Source organism: Nycticebus coucang, chromosome 5 (assembly GCF_027406575.1).
Source record: "Nycticebus coucang isolate mNycCou1 chromosome 5, mNycCou1.pri, whole genome shotgun sequence".
Classification (NCBI taxonomy): domain Eukaryota; kingdom Metazoa; phylum Chordata; class Mammalia; order Primates; family Lorisidae; genus Nycticebus; species Nycticebus coucang.
The window spans coordinates 112,303,557-112,325,480 of record NC_069784.1 but is presented as its reverse complement, the minus strand read 5'-3'; the positions used below and the strand labels follow the sequence as shown (position 1 = coordinate 112,325,480).

The window sequence follows — 21,924 nt, the reverse complement described above, 5'->3', positions numbered from 1 at the left end:
TTCATGTTCATTGAAAATCTGTTGCTCAATGTAGCCACCTTCATATTCTGGATAACCTGCCACGGCTTCTAATTAGCACTTGCTGTTCCACCTTGTACTTTGATGTTACAGAGATGGCTTCTTTCCTTAAACCTCATGAACTAACCCCCGCTAGCTTTCAACTTTTCTTTTACAGCTTCTTCACTTTACTCACCCTTGATAGAATTGAGGAGAGTCAGGGCCTTGATCTGGATTCTAGGCTTTGGCTTAAGGCTTGTTTCACTTTCTAAGCACTTCTAGTTTTCTTGAAGAACTTATCCTTTGCATTCACAACTTGGCTATTTGGCACAAAAGGCCTAGCTTTTGACCTGTCTTAGCTTTCTGCATGCCTTCCTCACTAAATTTAATCATTTTTAGCTTTTGCTTTAAAGTAAGAGACATGCAACTCTTCCTTTAACTTGAACTCTTTGAAGCCATTGTGGGATTATTAATTGGCTTAATTTCCATATCACTGTGTCTTAGAGAATAAAGAGGCCCAAGGAGAAGAAGAGAAATGGGAGAACGGCTAGTTAATGGATCAGTCAGAACACACATAACATTTATGGATTAAGTTCGCCATCTTACATGGATACAGTTTGTGGTACCCCAAAGCAATTACAACAGTAATATTAAAGACCACTGATCATAGATCACCATAACACATATAATAATAATGAAAAAGTTTAAAATATTACAAGAATTTCCAAAATGTGACAGACACAAAGTGTACACATATCGTTGGAAAAATAGTGTCAATAGAATTGCTTGACACAAGGATGCTGCAAACTTTCAATTTGTAAGAAAAAAAAAATGCAATGTCTATGTCAGTCAGAAAGTGATATAAAACTGCAGTCCCTAACCTCTTTAACCTCTTTGGAACTAGAACTGGTTTCTTGGGAGACAGTTTCTCCAAGACCAGGGAGTGGTGAATGGTTTTCACATGATTGATTTGTTATGATCTCTGTACAGTCAAACCTCTCTGCTAATGATACTCTGTATGTGCAGCCACCCCCCAGAGCTAGCATCACCACCATGGCTGCACCTCAGATCATCAGGCATTAGATTCTCATAAGGAGTGCGCAACCTAGAGCCCTCAAATGTACAGTTTACAGCTTCGCCTGTATTTTGGAGTTGAATGTAGAAGATGTAAAGAACTTTAGAAACTAAGAAAGGCATAGGGAGGGGGATAAAAACATTGTAGGCTAAGCTCGGTGCCTGTAGCTCAGTGGCTAGGGAGCTGGCGGGTTCGAATCCAGCCCAGATCTGCCAAACAACAATGAGAATTACAACCAAAAAATAGCCAGGCCTTGTACCAGGCTTCTGTAGTCCCCGCTACTTGGAAGGCTGAGGCACGAGAATCACTTAAGCCTAAGATTTGAGGTTGCTGCCAGCTGTGAACCCATAGCACTCTACTGAGGGTGACATAGTAAAACTCTGTCTCAAAAAAAAAAAAAAAAAAAAAAAACGTTTTAGGCTATTTTGGGTGGCACGCACACTAAAAGCCCTGACATCAGCATTATACAGTTCATGCATGTAACATGAACATTTGTAGCCTTGTAACATTTTGAAATAAATTTTGTTAATGACAGAACTCCTTGTCCAAGTTTCAAAAAAAATGCAATGTTTTTGAAATTCAATAAAGGGAAGCTTAATAATATGTACTTAATTGTTAATAACGGTATCATGGCAACATGCTCCAAGGATTACTTTTTGGCTATAGAGAAGATAACCTCATCAACCATCACCCTCCCATGGATGCTGGTCATAAAGTTTGATGACAAAGATAATATTTCTACATCAGGAGATAATGCTGTGCTACTAGTGTGGATAATAGTGCTATAGGTTGGTGAGGACCTGGAGAGGATACAAGTGAGACATTGCCCATTTGTAATTTCAGGATGGGTTGTAGCCAGGGCTTCATCTGATACCATCCGGTTTGAGACTATACTAATCTACTAGGGCTGCCATAACAACATACCACAGACTGGGTGGCTTAAACAATAGAAATTTATTTTCTCACAGTTCTGGAGGCTGGAAGTTCAAGATCAAGATGTGGACAGAGTTGGTTTCTCTTGAGATCTCTCTCTTTGGCTTGCAGGTGGCCATCTTCTTACTATGTTGGCAGGTAGCCTTATCTTCTATGCACACACACTGCTGGTGTCTCTTCTTTTTCTTATGAGACCACTAGTCCTGTTGATCATGATTCTACCCTTAGGACCTCGTCTATCCTTAATTACCTCCTTAAAGGTTGTATTGTCAAATATATTTACATTGGAGGTTAGGGCTTCAACCTATGAATTTTGAGGAACACAATTCAGTCCATAACAAATTACAGATTATAGAACATAAGTGCTAGTGGGCCATGCAAAACTGGTGTGCTGTATGTGGTTCTACAAGAAGAGGTTACTATAATAGGAAAAATGTAACATGAGATCTCATAGTTCTTTTGGACCCCTGCACCTCTGAAGAGATTCTTTTATCAATAGACGCTGGTGGAAAATTTTTCAGAGTTTAGTTTGATGAGCTGCACATTGTCAGAATTCCCCCACACAATGACATAAGCCTGATGTAGGACTTCCTAATTGACTCTGTTGACTAAACTTAATCTCCTCTGCTCTTCTTCCCAATAGCCACTTAGAGCCCCAGATAATCATAAATGAGCCTCACATTTGCATAAGATTCATTAAAGTTGTGATGTTTCAGTGTACCAGAGTCAGGATGAGGAATAATAGGAACAAACCATTACAGAGGTTTGGGGGGCAATAAAGGAGCACAGTGGACCTGCAGGTGATCCAGGATAATTGGTCTTCTCAGCACAGTTGGCTGCTTAAGTGCTGCTATCCAAAAAATGTGTTTTAGCCTCCTTTTCTCTCCACCACTTCTTTCTTATATTTGGTTCTAGAAAGAGATGGCCTATAAATGTATTTAGTTTCGGGGGAAACAAAACAGGAAAAGAAGTGGATTTAAGTCCTGATTCTATCACCTAATAGTTTACAGGCTGTTAAATTTGTCGGGACATCAAATTTCTCACTTGGAAAATGGAAATAAGGATACCTGCCCTGATGGGGGATAAGGATTCAGTAAGATAACACCTAAGCAATTAGCATGGTACCTAAAATATAGCAGTCACTCGGTACATTCTGGTTAACTTTCTATGACACTGCCAGCTAGGAGAATAAAAGAGAAAATATTTGAAGAAAGAAGAATAGAGAGAAAAGTTAAAAATTCCACTTATGCAGAAGTGATTTAGTATCACTAAAGTTATAAAAATTGGTAAACCTTAACATCCTGCATAGCATATTGTAAATTAGGTACTATGCCAAGCAGTACAATAGGCATTTGAACCAGTAGATTTAAATTATCACTACTGCCCTGACTGCTATAAGGGATTTTTAAATCCTTGTGCAGCTACTGTCACTGTCAGTATAATTTTTACTTGGGTTTTTTAAAAGAAAAAATATATATATAATGATCAATGTAACATAGAGGATTCTCATAGAAAGACTTTTCCCCTTAAATTTCTATCTAGTGAAAATAAACGTATAAGGGTATTTTAAAAGATAATCAGATGATTAAAGTTGTTAATATAAAGCATCAAGTAATATGTGTATATGTAGAGAACTTTATCTCAAAAATAGACATTAGCAATAAAGCAAGCAATAAAGTTACGCAATCAGTTTGTTCCATTGAACTTGTCCTTTTGGTAAAACTATTGACATTGACATTGAGAAGAATTTTTTTTTTTCAGATACATCTGCTTAGCACAGAGAATGGATTATAAAGTTAGTATGAAATAATTCTGAGAAAGTAAATAGTGTGTGAGCTTTTTTTTAATTTCCTTCACAAGTAATTCATTTAAAAAAACTAACATCTGCTATTTTGAAGCTAATCTTAGTGTATTGAATGTTCTTAACCATTTCTCAATCCCACAGTCTTTTATCTTGCTTCTCCTGCTGTGTTCCCACTACCCCTGATCCCATTAGCAAACCTTGAGACAGCCTCAGACTTACCAAAGTACTGCTTTGGTTTCAGCTGCTCTTCTGCAAGAGGAAGTGAATGTTGGGGGTTTTCTCTGTGGTACAGTTGTGATAAAGCTGTGGTGGTCTTATCTCTCTCTTAGGTAGTGGCTCTTTATGACTACACAGCGAATCGATCAGATGAACTAACCATCCATCGCGGAGACATTATCCGAGTGTTTTTCAAAGATAATGAAGACTGGTGGTATGGCAGCATAGGAAAGGGACAGGAAGGTTATTTTCCAGCTAATCATGTGGCTAGTGAAAGTAAGTTTTATGCTCCCTTCCTGGTTTACTAATATGGTATAACTGATAGTCCAAGATTTTATCATTTTTTACTGTCTCTGTAACCTTTGCATATGTTTACCAATGGATGTCACTTTTAATTCTCATGATGCAAAAAATAAAAAGAGAAGGCAGTAAGTAGTAGGTGAGAAAGCTACTACATTCTGAAATTGGAATATTTGCTTCACAGACTTATTTCAGGGGACCTGCCTCCTCTGGCTACCAACTTTCTTATTTAGCGCCTTTGCCCCTGCCACCTGCTACATGCACTATTCTGTCCGCTCTTGCCACAGTGACTCCTCAGTTGGCCAGCATCTTAAGAACCTCTAGTGCCCCAACTCTCATTCTGTTACTTTGGATATCTCACTCCTAGCTGGTTTATGTGAAAATAAACCTATAAAATAAAATAAAACTATAATTGATTGTATCATTCTCCACTAAATTAAGCCCTCATTTGTGAAAGAAAAAAAATGAACTAGAAAAGAAATTCTAAATATGAGTTTCTGACACCTGTAGATTCACTGCTAGGCCTTAAGAGGTGAGAATAGAACATAGAAAGTTTGAAAATAAAATAATTTTAAAACCATTATTAAAAGAAGTATAGTAGTTCTACAGAAAAATACATCGTATCCTCTGTTAACTTGATAGCATGTTAGCAAAAGCACAACACTCAGGGATAAACCTAGAAAATCAACTTCTGATCCTAGCTCAGCAGCTTATACCAATGTGCCTCAGTTATCTCCTATAAAATGGAGATGGTGATCTATATCATATCTGAAATTATATGATCCTGATTCAAAATGTAGTATAAGCAGCCTTGAAATTGAGAACTGTTTTTGAATATTTATTAAGAATTTTATTTCTAAAAAGAAGTAATTGTGATAAATTATAATTGATTTTTAGGCTAGTCCATGAAACCCTATTTAATTCAAAACTGTGGCTAAACAAAAGTATTATTGATTCAAACCTAAGTTCTGAATTTTGAGAGCAAGAGATGAAGGAAAAGAGGAAGAAGAGTTTCTTCCAGAGTTTCTTCCATGATTGCTGGGTTCTGGGCTAGGCCTAGGTAAAATTATTTATCTCTGGTACCCTCCCACTACCCTGTCTGCACCTGGGTGCCTCCCAGTGCTCCCCTCCCCAGACTCTCAAGTACACAGAGTCACCTTGCAGCTCCCCTTCTCTGCTTATCTGCCACCTTCAGCAAACTGCTCCCCTCAAAAATTATCCACCTTCTCCCATAGCAAAAGTCATAATTTCTTATGTGCTGCTGTTTTAATTTTTTTCTAAGTAATAAATGAATAATAACTCTAAGTCTCTCAGAAGTATATTTTCATGCCTAAAAGAGGATGTATAATGGAGAAAATGTAAGGCAGTGAGAAAGAAAGAAATTTTAGGACAGGTTAATTCCCACGTAGGCATAAGACAACGTTTAAGTCATGTAAAACTTGGCACTTCTAACTTCCACATTGTCTAAAACGTTCAGGTTTCTTCTCTGTGCTTGGCTCTGCTGCAGGATCAACAGCTAAGGTTAAGTAGAGGGAGCTTATGTTTTTAAATTAGGAGCTGCCTACACATAGTCACTCTAGAGTATGTCTGTAATTTTAACTAGGTATTACAATCCATTCCTTTCAGATAAAAGCAGAAACATTCAAAATTTGTTTCATTTGGCAAAAAGATTGTGTTATCTCCAGGCAAGGTGGTAGTAAGTGCCTTAACCTAGAGTCTCCTTAGTTTGCAGAAATAACTTGTTAGGCTTGCAAATTTTGAGAAGCTATAGATATTTGATCTACTGTGAGTTAAAAGCTAATAAAATTTATTTTCCTTCCATAATAACTAAAATCGGTCCTTTGAAGCATATTGCAGTAATGGTTGATAGCTATATACAGAAGTTAATTCCTCATCTCAGTAGTGACCATCCTTCAACTGCATAATTCCTTATTATATCCCAGAATAATTATTGTTTTCTTTTGGCATCAGTCACTCCTTCTTGCAGAAGCTTGGTAAAGCACAAAACAAACAGAAAAAAATATATATCAGAAGACCTGATAATATAGTGATTGAATATAGTGATTGAATTCTTACACTTCATCAGGGATTATTTTCCTTTCCTTTTTATCCTTCTTTTTTCCTGAATTTAACAAAAACTCAACTGGCCATTTTAACATTAGAGAAAAGATGACTATTGGCAGCATATTCCACTCCAAAAATAGTAGGAAAAACTATCCTTGATCTTTATCTGAAACCAGATATGCAAGAAAATGATCTAAGGGCATATAAATATGAATAGAATCTCTCCCCACTGTTCAATCTTGTAAGAGAACAACACAATAAAAAAAAATTGGTACCCCACTATTATAAAGTTATTCTTGTTGTATCTTAAACCACTGGAAAGACAAACATGATCAGATTCCCCTAATCACATCTAAAATCCTTTTCAATGAGCGATAAACCCAATAATAAAATCAACCCATAAGCCAATTAATATATAATATTAGTTTTACAACTTTGATCAAATATATTGTAGCAATTTTTCTCAATTCAGAGGTATTCTTAAACACAACAGATTTACTCTTTAACCCTTTAAAATTCCCATATAGCTCTTTAAATCCAATACCCTGCTTAGATTCAATGATTATATAGATAACATAATCTTAGATTATTAGAAGAATCTTAGATTCAACACTGTTTATATATTCAGTATTATATATATAGTCCTAACTTTGTGCTTACTCATTTTATACCATCTTCCCAAGTAATTCTTTCTTCACACCTCTGCCTAGCAGAGGTGCCAGGAACCTATTTCTCAAAGTCTGATACACCTACCACTTCCATTAAGCCTTTTTTTTAGAGATAGAGTCTCACTTTATCGCCCTCGGTAGAGTGCTGTGAAATCACAGCTCACAGTAACCTCCATCTCCTGGGCTTAGGTGATTCTCTTGCCTCGGCCTCCCAAGTAGCTGGGACTACAGGCACCTGTCACAACGCCCAGCTATTTTTTTGTTGCAGTTTGGCCAGGGCTGGGTTTGAACCCACCACACTCAGTATATAGGGCCAGTGCCCTATCCACTGAGCCACAGGCACCGCCCACCATTAAGCATTTTCCATCCTCATATCAGAGTTTGTCTTTGCAATTATCTGTCTTTCAAATAATGTTAAATTTTATTTTATATTAGTGACTTGTGAATGTCTGACTTTGACCAGACTATAAGCTCCTTGTGAGCAAAGACTGTCTTGTGATCATCTTCATGTCTCCTCCAGCAGTACCTGGCAGATAACATTGCATATGGTAGGTACCTGGCAAATGTGTATTGAGGTGAAATGAAATAAGGATCTGCATGACCACATAACAAGTGAAAATTCCACTTCTACATTTCTGAAATCCTGCTGAGTAAAATTTTCCAGTCATAGTTATGTTCTTTTGATAACTAATGTGCAAAACTACAAATTGCCATAAGTTCTAGGTAGCTTATTGTTACACCAAGGAATTGAATATCTATTTCTTTAACTTATTTTTTATACATATATGTGTTCACTTTTTTCCCTTGTAGATACAAACTGAAATTTTCTTTAATTTCATATCTGCCTCCTCCCTCATTGTTTTTTTCTTCCATGGATTGGTGCTTCCCAGTGTGATGATGTGAATTCCTTTTTCAATTTCAGCACTTTATCAAGAACTGCCTCCAGCGATAAAGGAGCGATCTCCTCCTTTAAGCCCCAAGGAAAAAACCAAAATGAAAAAGCCTTCAGCTCCTCAAAAGGTAAATGTTTTCAAGAATATGTATTGCATATGAAATTTGAGTTTTCACTCTCTCTGTATAAAATATTTTATTTTTCATGCTTATAATCCTCCCGTGTTTACATTATTACTCTTTTTTATCTTGTACCAATATTATGAAATATGCCATGTATAAAGCAAATGTTATTGTAGCCATTTTTCAGGTAAGGAAACTGAGGAGGCTCAGAGAAGTTAAAGTAGACCCACAAGCCACAGCCTGAGTGATGGGACAAGGACCCAAAGTAGAACTTGTGACTTCTAATGTGATCCTATTTCCACTTTGCACTGATACTGATACTGTCGTGAGCTCTATCTGGTAGATATATTTATGCTAGAGACCACAGATTCCTATATATATTTGGAGTATATACTGGAGTATTCCTTTTATTTGCTAGTAATTTGAAATATTTTCCACTTAAACAGATTGTGAATGTATTATCAGCCTGAGAAATCTCATTTATTTACCCCTTAGGAATATTAGTCAGTATTCTTCTGATGTTAGTAATACTGTGGTAGGAAAGTTTATTAAGCATTGTACTATCACATATGATGTGACATTAACTCTTGCCTTAGACTGAATAACCTCCCTGCTTCTAGACATCATGGACTGACAACGATATGTATTTTTACACATATATGCCATGTACATATCATTACAATTTCTTGATAGTTTTTTGACATTTGAACCTGACCATCATTTGAACCATCATTCAGTCATTCAGCATGTATTTATTGAGTGCTTACTTCTGTGCCCAGCACTGTTAGTTTCCACTGAAACAGGAGTGAGTAGACAAGGCCCTTGTCCTAAGGAGCTAACAGGCTGATGGGTGGGAGCTGGCAACCCTCTGGTAGGAACTATAATGAAGGCCTGTGCACAATGCGTTGAGAACACATAGGAAGAAGCCCTCTTACATCTGCCCTGGGGAAGTCCAGGAAGAGTTCCCAGAGGAAGAAATGCTTGACCGGAGGCATCTAAGATGAAAAAAAAATGTGTTAGGTAGGTAAAGTTAGAAAAAGCATCCCAGTAGAAGGGAAATACTTGAGTATGGTATAATATGGTTATATCTGGGCTTGGGGTCTAATGGAAAGAAGGGTAAAAGAAATCCAGGCTACAGAGAGCCTAGTATACTCTGTTAAAACGCTTATTTTATTTATTTTTATTTATTTATTTAATTTTTTTGAGACAGAGTCTCACTTTGTCACCTTTGGTAGAGTGATGTGGCGTCATCGCTCGCGGCAACCTCCAACTCTTGGGCTAAAATCATTCTCTTGTCTCACCCTCCCTAGTAGCTGTGACTACAGGCATCTGCCACAACCCGGCTATTTTTAGAGACAGGATCTCACTCTGGCTCAGGCTGGTCTGGAACCCGTGAGCTCAAGTGATCTGCCCGCCTCAGTCTCCCAGAGTGCTAGGATTATAGGCATGAGCCACAGCACCTGGACTAAAATGTTTATTTATCCTTCAAAGGGGATCCGTTGAAGGAAGTAATCCAGGGACTGATATGAATAGATTTGCATGTTAAAAAAATCATTTTAATGGCAGCATAGTGGTTAAATTAGAGATAGCTAAGACCTAGGGCAAGAAAATTAGTTAAGAATCCACGAAAATAAAATATGGAACCCTGAACTAGTGTGGTTAGAGGGATGGGGACATAAGCTGTAAATGATGAGATTTTATGATTGATTGGATATGATTAGTGAAATTGGAATCTAGGATCTTAAGCCCTGGCTTACTATGTTATTATAACTAAACGATAGCAATAACACAGAAATAATAAAATGAATAAGGAAGATTTGGGAAGAGACAAGGAATGATGAGGGGAATAGGAAATGATAAGTTCAGTTTTAAAAATCTCAATTTGTTAGTAGGGCCTTCTTGAATGCTCCCAGGTAGAAATATTCAGTAGGGAACCAGAAATGTAGGACCGGAATTTGAGAGAAGGTAGAGCTTCAAAATCAAATGAGGAATTGGGGTGTTTGTTGTATCATATCAGTAATAGAAGCTTGTAATCTAGGCTGTAGTCCAGAAAGAGTGTTACCAAGTTCTGAGATAAGAAGACCAAGAACAGAACCCACTAATCCTATTCACAAGGGCTTCACCTCATGACCTAATTACCTCCCAAATATCTACTTATACCATCACCCTGAGAGTGAGGGTTTCATTGTATGAATTTGGGAATGGGGGGACCACAAGCATGCAGTACATAACAATGATAATCCAAACTTACAACCTAAAGACATTTAATGCGGTAAAAGCATTTACAACATTGGAATAGGGAGTCACTGTGACAGCCAACAATATTTTTAGTCTGTATCGAAAACCGTGAGATGCTATGAAAGATACACCTTTTACTTTTACTGACTTGCTGGTATCCCTGATTCTGCATCATGCCAACCTTTGAAATTTAGGTTATCTAATTCCTCTAAGTATTTTCCTGTCCAATTGTACCCTTGAATTAATTCTGCCTTTGCCAGAGGAGATATCAGGAACTCTGCCAAAATCTTACTGGCAGCCTGTGCAGCTGACACTACCTCTTCCTCTTGCTGGTGCGCTTGTGTTCTTAATGATAGGACCTCTTGCTTGTTTTCAAAACTCCCCAGTTCTCACTGCCTGTACCGCTCCTCTACTTAGATGGACTCACTATATCATTGATTTTTTAATTTTGTAGAGACTTTTTAATGACTGTAGTTTTTTAATTTTGAATAGCTTTTCCCCTCACAAACTGATCTCTGCTTCAAACATACCTTTATATTCATCTCCCAAACCCATCTTGACCCCAAAAAAGTACTTCAGACTAATCGCATGGATACCCAAATCCTAACTCTTAACAGAGCCTGGTAATTTACAAAGACATAAAGGAATTGTAGAAGTTAAGAATGCATTTGAGCAAGAGAGTAAAAAGTTCTCATGGAAGAGATGGAACCCAAATTAGGCTGTAAAGTCTGGGATACTTAGATTTCTTTTCTTAAAGAACATGATTTGATCTGCTTCATCTGAATTCGTGTGTTAGAATAGAATTCTATATATATATATATATATTGTTTTTTTTCTCTCTTGGGAAAATACCATGTAAACAGTGTTTAACTTCCCTGTGAGGGAAAATCTGACGATCTGTGCTGTGTAAAAAGAAGTACCTCAGGAATGTAATATTGCTTTGAATAATTAAAATGCCTTGGGTACACTCTTGAGACATGAAACTGACAGCCAGTTCTTGAGAAATGTATAATTCAGCTTCCTTAACACCTGGCTGGTTGCATTTCTTAAATTTAGCTCCTTTATCAAAATATATATGGTTTGATTTTATCAAGATCCTGCCTTATAAACCTCCCACAAAGTCTATCAGATGTAATTTCATGGGCAAGTCACATTTTTCATTTTACATTTTTTCAAGAACATGAAAAGTCATCTGATAAGTGACTACAATTAGGGGATGGGGGCTATATTCACAGAATAAGTGGCATGGAAAGGACCTTAGAGATAATCCCTGAATAATCTAGTCAGCTCCTTCATTTTACAGGAAATCAAGATCCAGAAAGTTGTAAGTTCATTTACACTGACACTGCTAATTAGGAGTACAGCCTCCATATTCTCAGGCCAATGCCCTTTCTCCAATGCCTAGTCAACAACACACACAGTCACAACCTGCACTGTTAGCCAGGTTTTGTGTCACACTAGCTCTTGATAACCCTGTTTGCTTGTTTCATTGTATCCCTCTTCCAGTAGAAATTGTAAGAATTGTATTTTCTATACTTTAAAAGAAAAAAAGGAAAAGAAACCTCAAAGGTTTTTTGTTATTTTTAAAATTTCTCCCTCCCTCCCTCCCTCCCTCCCTCCCTCCCTTCCTTCCTTCCTTCCTTCCTTCCTTCTTTTTTTTTTTATTTATTTTTTTTTTTGATTCTTCTCACTCTGTCACCCCAGCAAGAGTGCAGTGGTATTATCAGTCATTGTAGCCTCAAATTCCCAGTCACAAATGAACCCTGCCTCAGCCTCCCGAGTAGCTATTCAAATGTAGAATAATAAGTAAAATTATACCTTTTAATAGCTTGGCAGCTGCTGCATCTTATAAATTCTTCCAAGTGGAACACACCTGCTTTGTTGCTAATTGTACCATGTACCTTCCAGCATTTCATCTGGTTCACCGAAATGTCAGTAAATAATGGTAGCATTTGTTGCTGGCTCTTCACTTCAGGAGGAGGAGACAAGCTGGAGTTAGTTATTCTCCATAGTAGGCCAGAGATTCCCCAAACAAATCAGTAACTACATATAATATGGAGCAGGGGCAGTAGGAGAATGTTTTCCTCCAAACTCATTCCAGAACATTATACCAAGGTATGCTGTAAATTTGTACCTAGTAGAAAAGAAAATATTAGAGCTATCAGGGATAAAAGAAATTCAGAAGCTTTGGGGGAGAAAAAAGTAGTGCTGACAAACTTGGTTTTATTTTTTTGTTAGTAGTTTTGATTTTTTTTTTTTGTTTGTTTTTTAGGCTCTTATTTTTGCTAGCCTATGCATTAACCTATGAGATTCATTTATTCAGGGAGGGAAGTTAAATGTCTTTTTTTAATTCTTTAAAGTTCTCTACTATAAAAATGGTATATGTTCATAGTTTTTAAAATTCAATCAGTAGGGAATAGTGTAAAATGAAAAATGTCTTCTCTCCTGCCAAAAATTGTGTTTATTCTAAGTTTCTTATAAAAATGTTCTCTGTATAAACATGTCTTTATCTGTTCTTTGTTTTAATGAGACTAAGATCATCATACTTAATATTCTGTCTTTGTCTTTTGCCAATGTGTATTGAGCATATTTTCTTATTAACACAGACTTTTTAACTGTTTTGATGTACTAAAATACCCAGTTGTGGTTTTTCTTTAATTCCTAAAATGCTGGGCTTTTTTGTTTCTGAAAATGTTTAATTGTCTTTTTATTTTTAATTTCTAAAAACCAAAGCCCAAAAATGCTGTTTACCTTTTGTAAATGTTTCTTGACACAACCAAGTATGTTTTTATATAAATGCCAGATGTATAATTATAATGTACAGAAATGTTATATTTCTGAAAATATGGATAAATTTATTTTTCCTTATGTCTTTCTCTAAAAACTCATTAAATGAATAATAGTTCTTTGCTGTTCTAAGATAATTATTAAAATATTCATTATAGGTAATCTTCACATGAACAGAAGTGTTTTAATAATTTTCAATGTTTTACGAAGCATGTAGAATCAATAGGAGTAGGCTGGCTTAATTCAAAAGGACTGGCTCCTAAGCCAAAGTGAACCCTCTAGTTATATTCAGTTCAGATACATATATATATATATATATATATATATATATATATATATATATCTTGGGTTTTTGTCTAGTTCAAAACAAAAACATAAAACCCAAAAGCATCAGATAACTCCATGGTAGTTACTTTTCCAACCAAATACACACACAGAGATACATACAGACACACAATTTTATATTGATTCTGTTTTTCAGTCAGAACAGTGGGCAATAAATAGATTGCCTTCAATGTGCATGTGTTTCCCTTAGTTTCCAAAGTATAATAGAACGTCTGTAAGATGACCACCCAAAGGTCTGTAACAAACTGGTCAACATACAGAGATGGTCAGCATAAGGAACTAGGCCTGCTGTGCTGTTCTGGACATGTGGTGCATGGCTAGTCTTTGAAAATTAGGTCAACTCATGGAGGTGGTCACTGTAGGAAGGTGGTCAATTGTGGAATTTCTACCATATCTAATAATTGTGCTATATAACAACTATTTTCAAAAATCACTTTATACAATAAAAAATTGTATACCTTTTACCAGAAATGAACTTGCATTATTCTTAATCATAGGAATAATATGATTTTATTATTATGTTAAGTCCAGCAACAAATTTATAATAGATAATGATAATTTTTGATATAGTGAAACAAATTTTCTAAATGCTTAGAATTTAATTAATATTTACTAAATCATTGATAATATGTTCACATTCATTGTTGCTTTCATATAGCTAAAGAATAATACCAATTTATGTCTTTTTTTTTACTTTAGTAATTCTGTTTATCAGAGAATACAGTGATTTATCGCTGGCTTATATTAAATAAAAACTATTTTTGGATTTGCTTTAAAATTTCAGGGATATTCCAAGTTTTCTTCCTTAATCTGAAAACTAACTTACTATAATAGTGTACATAGATGGTGTAATATCAAGGATATTGATAAACCTGATCTGAAATTGTACCTTATAAGTTAAAGCCAAAATTTAGTATTTATTTGTGTCTCTTGACAAATCTCAATGCAGACAGCACTTAAAGGTTTTTTAAATTCCCTATAATTTGTTTCAATACTTGCAGCAAACAACTGTTTTGAGGAAAAAGTATTAATTTTATATAAATGTTATTTACATGTGAAAAATATCTATTGGTCTCATGTCTAGAGAGATAACATGTCCCATAAAGAAAGTGGTTTTACCCTGGTGATATGATAGCAAAGCCTGTGTGAGTCACCTCACACTCACAGATTCCACTCCCAGCAATAAAATCCCACACAGAGTAACTCTAAAAGCCTCCAGAGCTTAATAGAGAATCTCTCCTACCCTAAAGGAAACCCTTACGGTATCTGGTGACTAGTCTTGCTGTTGCTTCTCCTTTCATACCTGTGCCTCCCCCTTGTATCTGACTGTGTAGTCAGCCCCTGCTTTGTCTCTCCGCCCCCACCCCCGGCCCCACACAAGCATCTCTGTTTCTTGCTATTTGAGGTTCTGTGTTTTCAGGACCCTCTTACCCTTTATAGTGAGCCCCACAGGCCGCTTATCTTCTCAATTTATCTAGCCTAAGGGTAAGATCGAGACAGTTGCCAGTGATTCTAAAATAAAGGGACAAGAGGAAATCCCCCTATAGTTTTACCCCAAAACCAGTTGGGAATGTGTCATTTCCTTGATCTCTTCTTAAACTCCCATTAATTAAAATTTTCACAAAATACCCTAGAGATGAAATTGTTTTTCTATTTAGCAACCCACTTCTTTCTCAACTGATTTGAGTCTCTGAGCTTAGCCTCTATCACATCTAATTTTCTTATACAGATCTTCCATAAAAACCCAAGTTAGTAAATAATATAAATTTTTAATAGAGATTTTATAATTGATCTAATAAACCATTGATGAGTATTTGGAGGGCATTCCTTCACTGTTCTCAGAAAGTATATGTGCAATAGGTATTTTATGCTTTTTAAGAACCATTAATAGACATATGTGAGGTATGTAGAGATTTTAATCTTTGAATGATGGCTGTACATAAAAGTATAAAATAAGTCTCGGCGCCTGTGGCTCAAGCGGCTAAGGTGCCAGCCACATACACTTGAGCTGGCAGGTTCAAATCCAGCTCGGGCCTGCCAAACAACAATGAAGCTGCAACCAAAAAACAGCCGGGCGTTGTGGCGGACACCTATAGTCTCAGCTACTTAGGAGGCGGAGGCAGGACAATTGCTTGAGCCCAGGAGTTGGAGGTTGCTGTGAGCTGTGATGTCACGGCACTCTACCCAGGGTGACAGCTTGAGGCTCTGTCTCAAAAAAAAAAAAAGTATCAAATAAAAGATATTATGCTCAACCCAAAATGCTCCCCTTGGCTCAATACTTAGATTCTGACAGTGACTCTAAGGATTGTTGGATAGAATAACATTTGTTTTCCATTATGATATTTTTAAAGGTTGACGTAAACATCAGCATTCCCTCTAAAAATCTGTTACAGATCTAAAATGTGAAAATATTTGGAGAACTTTCCACCAATCATTCCTGGTCATAAAGTATCCTTTAGATAGTGGCAGAATCAATTATTATCAGTCACCCTGCCTCCTGCCTTGACAAGCAGCATGGCCCTTTTTCAGAAGTTCTCTATCACCCTGACTCCGCTGTCCTCTTGTTAACCACTCTAGGCCAGGATTTCTCACCTGGCATCGGGAGCTGAATAATTCTTTGTTGCTGGGAATGTGTTGTGCATTGTATGAGGTTTAGCAGCATCCTTGGCTTCCATCTACTCAATGCTGGAAGCACCTTCCTCAACTTGTAGCAATCAAAAATGTCTTCCAGACATTGTCAAAATCACCCCACACTTCCCAGTTGGGAACCACCACTCTACAGTATTTTAATAGAAAATGTGTATTTGTATGTTATACTCAATATATACTGATAAACAAAAGATGAATACGAGTCATATTGTGCACCTCTTGTAATTGCAGAAGTCAAACCTGACTTGCATATTACAATTTTAATTCAATTTTTTCCTTTTGTAAAATCTGTATACATTTTTGGCACCCTCTCTATATGTTTATATATGTATATATATACACATATATATATATACACACACACATATGAATATGAGTGTATTTTTTCCTTAAATTGCTGCCCTTTTTTAAGACCCTGTTAAGGAAATGTGCTTCCATTATTCTATTATTTGTATGTATGTAAGTGTGGATATAGGAGGTATAAACTACCCTACTCAAAAACAGTACTTTCACATAAAGATATACCTAGTTCTGTGAGGCTCAAGGTGATAAATATATAAAAACATCATATAATTAAATATATGTATCTATTCAGTAATGTTTATTTCCTTTGCTTACAAATTAACCATAAACTAACCTTTGCATAAACCCTGTCAATGTTTTTATAATTTCTTAGTAGTCACAATAATGTAGGCATAATGATCTCTAATTTTAACATGGCTCTCCTTTAGGTAACATGAAAAGGAAAGAACCTTTTCCTATTTAAGGGTCTTTAATATCCAGACAAACCATGCATACAGAAGGATCTATTTCAACATAGTGGAACAAATTTGTTTTTATCACTCTTTAACTTTTTTGTATTAGTGAGTCTTTTCTCTGTTTACCTCTATTACTACTTCACCTTGCTGGAGGTATACATTTAAGCAGTCACTTCTTACACACTACAATAATCATAAAACAGGATTTCCTGATGGTCTAAGTGACTTGATTTGGAAATAACTATCCCTAATGGTGGAAGATTAGGTAATAGTTCAGTTCCAAAAAAGAAATTTGTAGATGACCCAAATGACCCTTCAGCTTACACGAAGTATAAAAAAAGGAGTGCCCTTCTGGTGTTCCCTGCCTCATTGGTTATTGTATTCAGTTTTCACTCTTTTCAAACCAGACACTTAGAACACTAGGAAATAAGCCAGCATTATTTAGCAGTCAAAAGCACTTGGAGGGTATCACTTGTCTTACCAATCTCCAGGCCTACAGGTCAATCAGCTGCCTATTTTTCTCACTTCTACTCTGGTATTTAATCATTGTTTTAAAAATTACATTATTAAACTGATAAGAACAGATACTACACTTGATCTTAGCCAAAAGGCTCGGTGAGCAGGGCACCGGCCCCATATACGAGGGTGGTAGGTTCAAACCCAGCCCTGGCCAAACTGCAACAAAAAAATAGCCGGGCATTGTGGCGGGTGCCTGTAGTCCCAGCTACTCGGGAGGCTGAGGCAGGAGAATCACCTAAGCCCAGGAGTTGGAAGTTGCTGTGAGCTGTGTGATGCCACGGCACTCTACCAAGGGCAATAAAGTGAAACTCTGTCTCTACAAAAAAAAAAATTACATTATTATATTGACTATCTCTGTGTCAGACTTGTGATTATCTGCCTCAGTGAGGCCCACACTCTTGGTCTTCTCACTATCCCATTCTCTACAGTACCTGATCAAAAAATGATGGCCACATTTCTCAAGCTACTAACCTCTTACTCCAAGTCAACCTTGTCTCCCGGGTTCTTGAAGAGAAGCTGTATAACATGAATTCTCTCGTGTTTTCATCCTTCCTTTCTCTACACTTGGTAATGTTAGCCTCCTTCTAAGATGTTTTCAGAGGTCAGTGAAAGCAGTGCTCTTTCTTTCCATGGCATTCCTCTCCACTGTGCTTTTGGTCATTTTTCCCTCTCATGTTCTGGCCCTCACCCCATCAGTGATCCTTATCCCCTCTACCCGATAAGCCGTGGTATTTTCATTATTTATTCATTTAACACATATATTGAATGCCTGCTGTTTTTCCAGGCACTGTGGTAGACTGGAGTCTGGATGGTGTAATGGTCAATAAAACAAAAGTAGTCCCTGCACTTATGGAATTTATAGTCTAACAGGTGAGAGTGCCTTTAATCTAAGAGTCACAAAACTAAAACTTTAGATAATCAATAAAAGGACAGTGAAGGGAAACTGTGAGGCCCTATGATGAGAAGGAGGTGAGCTAGTTTTTAAGGGGAACTGGGCAGGCAGGAGGATGCATTTGCAGCAGCATGTACAAAAGCCTAACATGGCCAGAAATGCTGCATCATGACTGAAGCTTTGGTTGCAAGGTGAAAAGCCAAAACGGCTGAACTGAACTGTGGGCAGGATCGAGAAACTCCTTGTCTGGCATGTTATGGAGCTGGCTTTGATCCTGAAGGAAGTGGGGAGCCATCAAAGGATTTGAAGCAAGGGGATAATATGATGACATTGGTTGTTTCAAAAGCTAATTCTAAAAGCTCTGAAAAGACTAGAGACTGAAAGAAGTAAGACCAGTAGGGGCTGTTGCAATAATTGAAGCCAAAAATAATGAGGAGCTACGATTTGGTAACTAAATCCATGTGAAGGAAAAGAAGAAATTTAAGTTTCTAACTTAAACATCTCAAAGTATAAGAATATAGGAAGAACTTCAGTTGGAGATGTAAAGTCTGCAGCACTTGTACAGAAGCCAATTACAGCTATCTAGCAGGCATCTGTGAGGCTCAGGAGAGATTTGCTGAAAATCAGACCTGCAAGATAGTTATAATGAAAATGTATTTATTGTCATTTGTTCTTTACAGGGTTTTTGTTTCTAGTCCTTTTGTTATTGTTATTAAATTTTAAGCCTTTTTAATTCTGTGAAGGCAAAAGTGGAAACTTAACAAACACATGTATATGTAAAAAAATAAAAAATAATAAAAAAAGAAAATGTATGGATCCAACTGTGTTTTCAGAAAAACTGCTGTATTTAAACTAGCTTTGCTGAAAACTAACAACTGCCAAGTCATTTTGAAGAAAACTTGGGATCTGGGTTCAGGGTATTGATTTGGAAATCATTAGCATATATGTGCAGGGTTGAATCCATGGGAATAGAGGAATATAAAGAATAAAAATGACAAAGAATAGAAGACAATTAAGAAATGCCAAGGTTTTCAAAGAGCGAACTGAGGGGAAAGAACTTAGGGTGGACTTTGCTGTTTAACCACCACTGCCTGGTGTAGCCTCTGCCTCTGCCTCTGCCTATAGCAGTCTCCCCTCCCCACTTCTCCAGTCTTTATTGCACTACTTACCTGCCTCCTGCAGATACTTTCCAAAAATAGACATCAAGTTATGTAACTTATCAGAGCAGAAATCTTATTTGATTCCACATTTGTCTATAAAGTCCAAATCACGTAACTTTTTAACTAGGTCCCACCCCTTAAAGGTTCAGTAAAGTTCTTACCTATTTTTCCATATCTTCCAAAAGACCCTCCTTAAGTGTGCTGTTCTGCAGATATATCCCTCAAACATTTGTTCGCTCTTTTTGTTTTTTTCAAATTGTATAGTTTTTTTGTGTCTCGCCAGGTATCAGAGCTTCCAGTTCATCCGTTAAGGTCCAGCTCAATGCTCCCTCCTCTATGAATTCTTCTGAAAAGCTTCCAGTTACAAGTCAAGGCTTTTCTTCCTTTATTTCCACACATTTCCTTTTTACCTTTACTGTACTTTGTCTCACTCTTCCTTGTTTGTGACATGCTCACCTTTTCCTCATTAGATGGTGAACTCTTGGAGGGCAGGGCCTCCGGCTCACTCAGCTTTGTATCCCCAAAGCATCTAACAAAAGTAGTGCTCCTTAGGTAGTTTTTGTTGTTTAACTGACACAGTTCGCATCCAAAACTACAAATCATGATCAAGGCAGTCTTTATTTTTTGTTATAATATGCTTCTAGAAACTGCATCTTAATGCAGGGGAATTTATTTCTCCCTAAGGAAGAGCATTATAATTGGCGGATTTAGCATCACATAAATCAGATATATGATCAGTAATAAATTCTAAAATCAAACAAGCAACTCTGAACTTACACGAATGTTTCAAATCATAAAATTATGCTCCCAGAAACAGAATTTTAGCTTTGGAGGAAACCTGTCTAGTCCTGTCTAGAGCTTGTCTAGCCTAATGGTTTGTAAACTGTTATCTGTATAACCTATTCCTCAAGGCTTTGGGGAGTAGAGTGGAGAGCCAGGGGTGCCAGGCCATTCCAACCTAAATTCACTCAGAGTAATTCTACTTTCACATGTTTGCGTATGAGGCTTTCAAACAACACTGTATAGTAAAATAGTTTTTCTGTGAAATCAGTTTGAAAAACACTGGTATAACCTTCAGGCTTCTTCTGTAATCCCGATAACTCTGGGCCTCCATTTCCTCATCTGTAAAATCATAGAATGGTGCTATGATACTTTCATTCTGAGTCCCCTAAGCATTTGCAAGTTAAAAAAATACATATTCCAGAGTTGTTAAGTGGCTTACTTAAGCCACCTAAAGTTAATGACATAACCAAAACTGCAATTTAACCAACCCTACTTTTTGTTTTCCTCCCTTGCATCCTTTTTTAAAAAATTCCTATAAAGTAGACAAAAATTATAGAAACTATATTATGGAAAAAAGTGGATCTATCATAATAAGGTATATAAACAGCATGCAAAAATGGAGCTACATTATATCATGCATTTGCCTTATTTAAAGCTGGTGGGCTAGCTAGAACATTCTGTGATTGAACATTTACCCTATTGTATATTCATTCTTTTAGCTTACAAAAACATTTGGGTGAGTTGTTTGCCTGGCCCATTTTCTCTTTTACAAAGCTTTTTATGAACTGTTTTCTTCTTGGTAAATTTCCACATAATCAGTGGAAGCATTTAAAATCATTTCATTAATCATTCCTTTATTTTTAAGTCTCATTGCATCTAAATTTAAAAGGATCATTAAAAAGTTGTGAGGGCTTGAGAATCAGTAGTCTCTAGATTCTGGTCCTTTCTTTCACCATCTTCCTTTTGCCCATCTTCCTCTCGTCATCCCTCTTCTCCAAATCAAGGGTATCCAGGACGAGGAAAGTCATAGAACAGCTGTCTGAGAGGTGTGTATGTAAAGGAGGGAAGGAAGAGCAGTCATACTCCTTGGCCTTGTTGGTGAGGGGTAGTGTTTATGCGCTGTCTGCACACCAGCCATGGGGCTTTTTTGTTTAAAAGATGAGGTAAAACAGCTCGCAGAGACACCTCCTTCTCCCCCTCCTCTGCCTCCATGAGTAACTACCCATATGGTGAGCTGCTGCTGAAACCAAGGAATGAGTGAGTAAGGGTGTTTAGAAGTGAAATTCCTTTATTTTTAATTCTCATTGCATCTAAATTTAAAAGGACCACTAAAAAGTTGTGAGGGTTTGGGAATCAGTAGTCTCTAGATTCTGTTCTGCTCCCAGTTACCTAAGTGTCCTTTTCAGATATTTGTTCGAACTTTTTAATGTGGATCCCCTACTCCCTGGGAGTCACAGGATTTGAACACAGGCTAAGCCACATCTACATCATGAAAAAGGAGTTAGGTATGCCAGATGCAGAAATGCACTAATACAGCAGGAAAGACAGATGGCAGGAACAATGTTTAACCTACTGAAGACAAACTTTCTGAGGACATATTTCATTTCATATGAACAGACTTATTACAAGCAGGATTGGCAAGACCTGCATACAGCAATATGTAGGTACTCATTTGTCAGGGTCATAACAAATAATTAATGGTAACATTCACTTAACAGTGAT

The 21,924-nt window shown here is 36.8% G+C and overlaps 1 protein-coding gene and 1 pseudogene across 7 annotated transcripts in view; one reads left to right on the top strand and one right to left on the bottom strand.

The window, feature by feature from the left end:
* The window catches only part of AHI1 (Abelson helper integration site 1), a 233,237-nt gene that overhangs the window by 188,721 nt on the left and 22,592 nt on the right, over positions 1 to 21,924 (top strand). For 5 of the 7 annotated variants that reach the window (XM_053591642.1, XM_053591645.1, XM_053591643.1 and 2 more), the window contains 2 exons: positions 4,139 to 4,301; positions 7,980 to 8,077. In XM_053591642.1, the coding sequence (XP_053447617.1) occupies positions 4,139 to 4,301; positions 7,980 to 8,077 (261 nt within the window). Of the gene's footprint in view, positions 1 to 4,138; positions 4,302 to 7,520; positions 7,606 to 7,979; positions 8,078 to 21,924 lie in introns of those variants that run through there. The other 2 variants (XR_008380181.1, XR_008380180.1) reach the window with 2 other exon arrangements.
* Positions 17,362 to 17,472, bottom strand: LOC128586841 (uncharacterized; annotated as a pseudogene).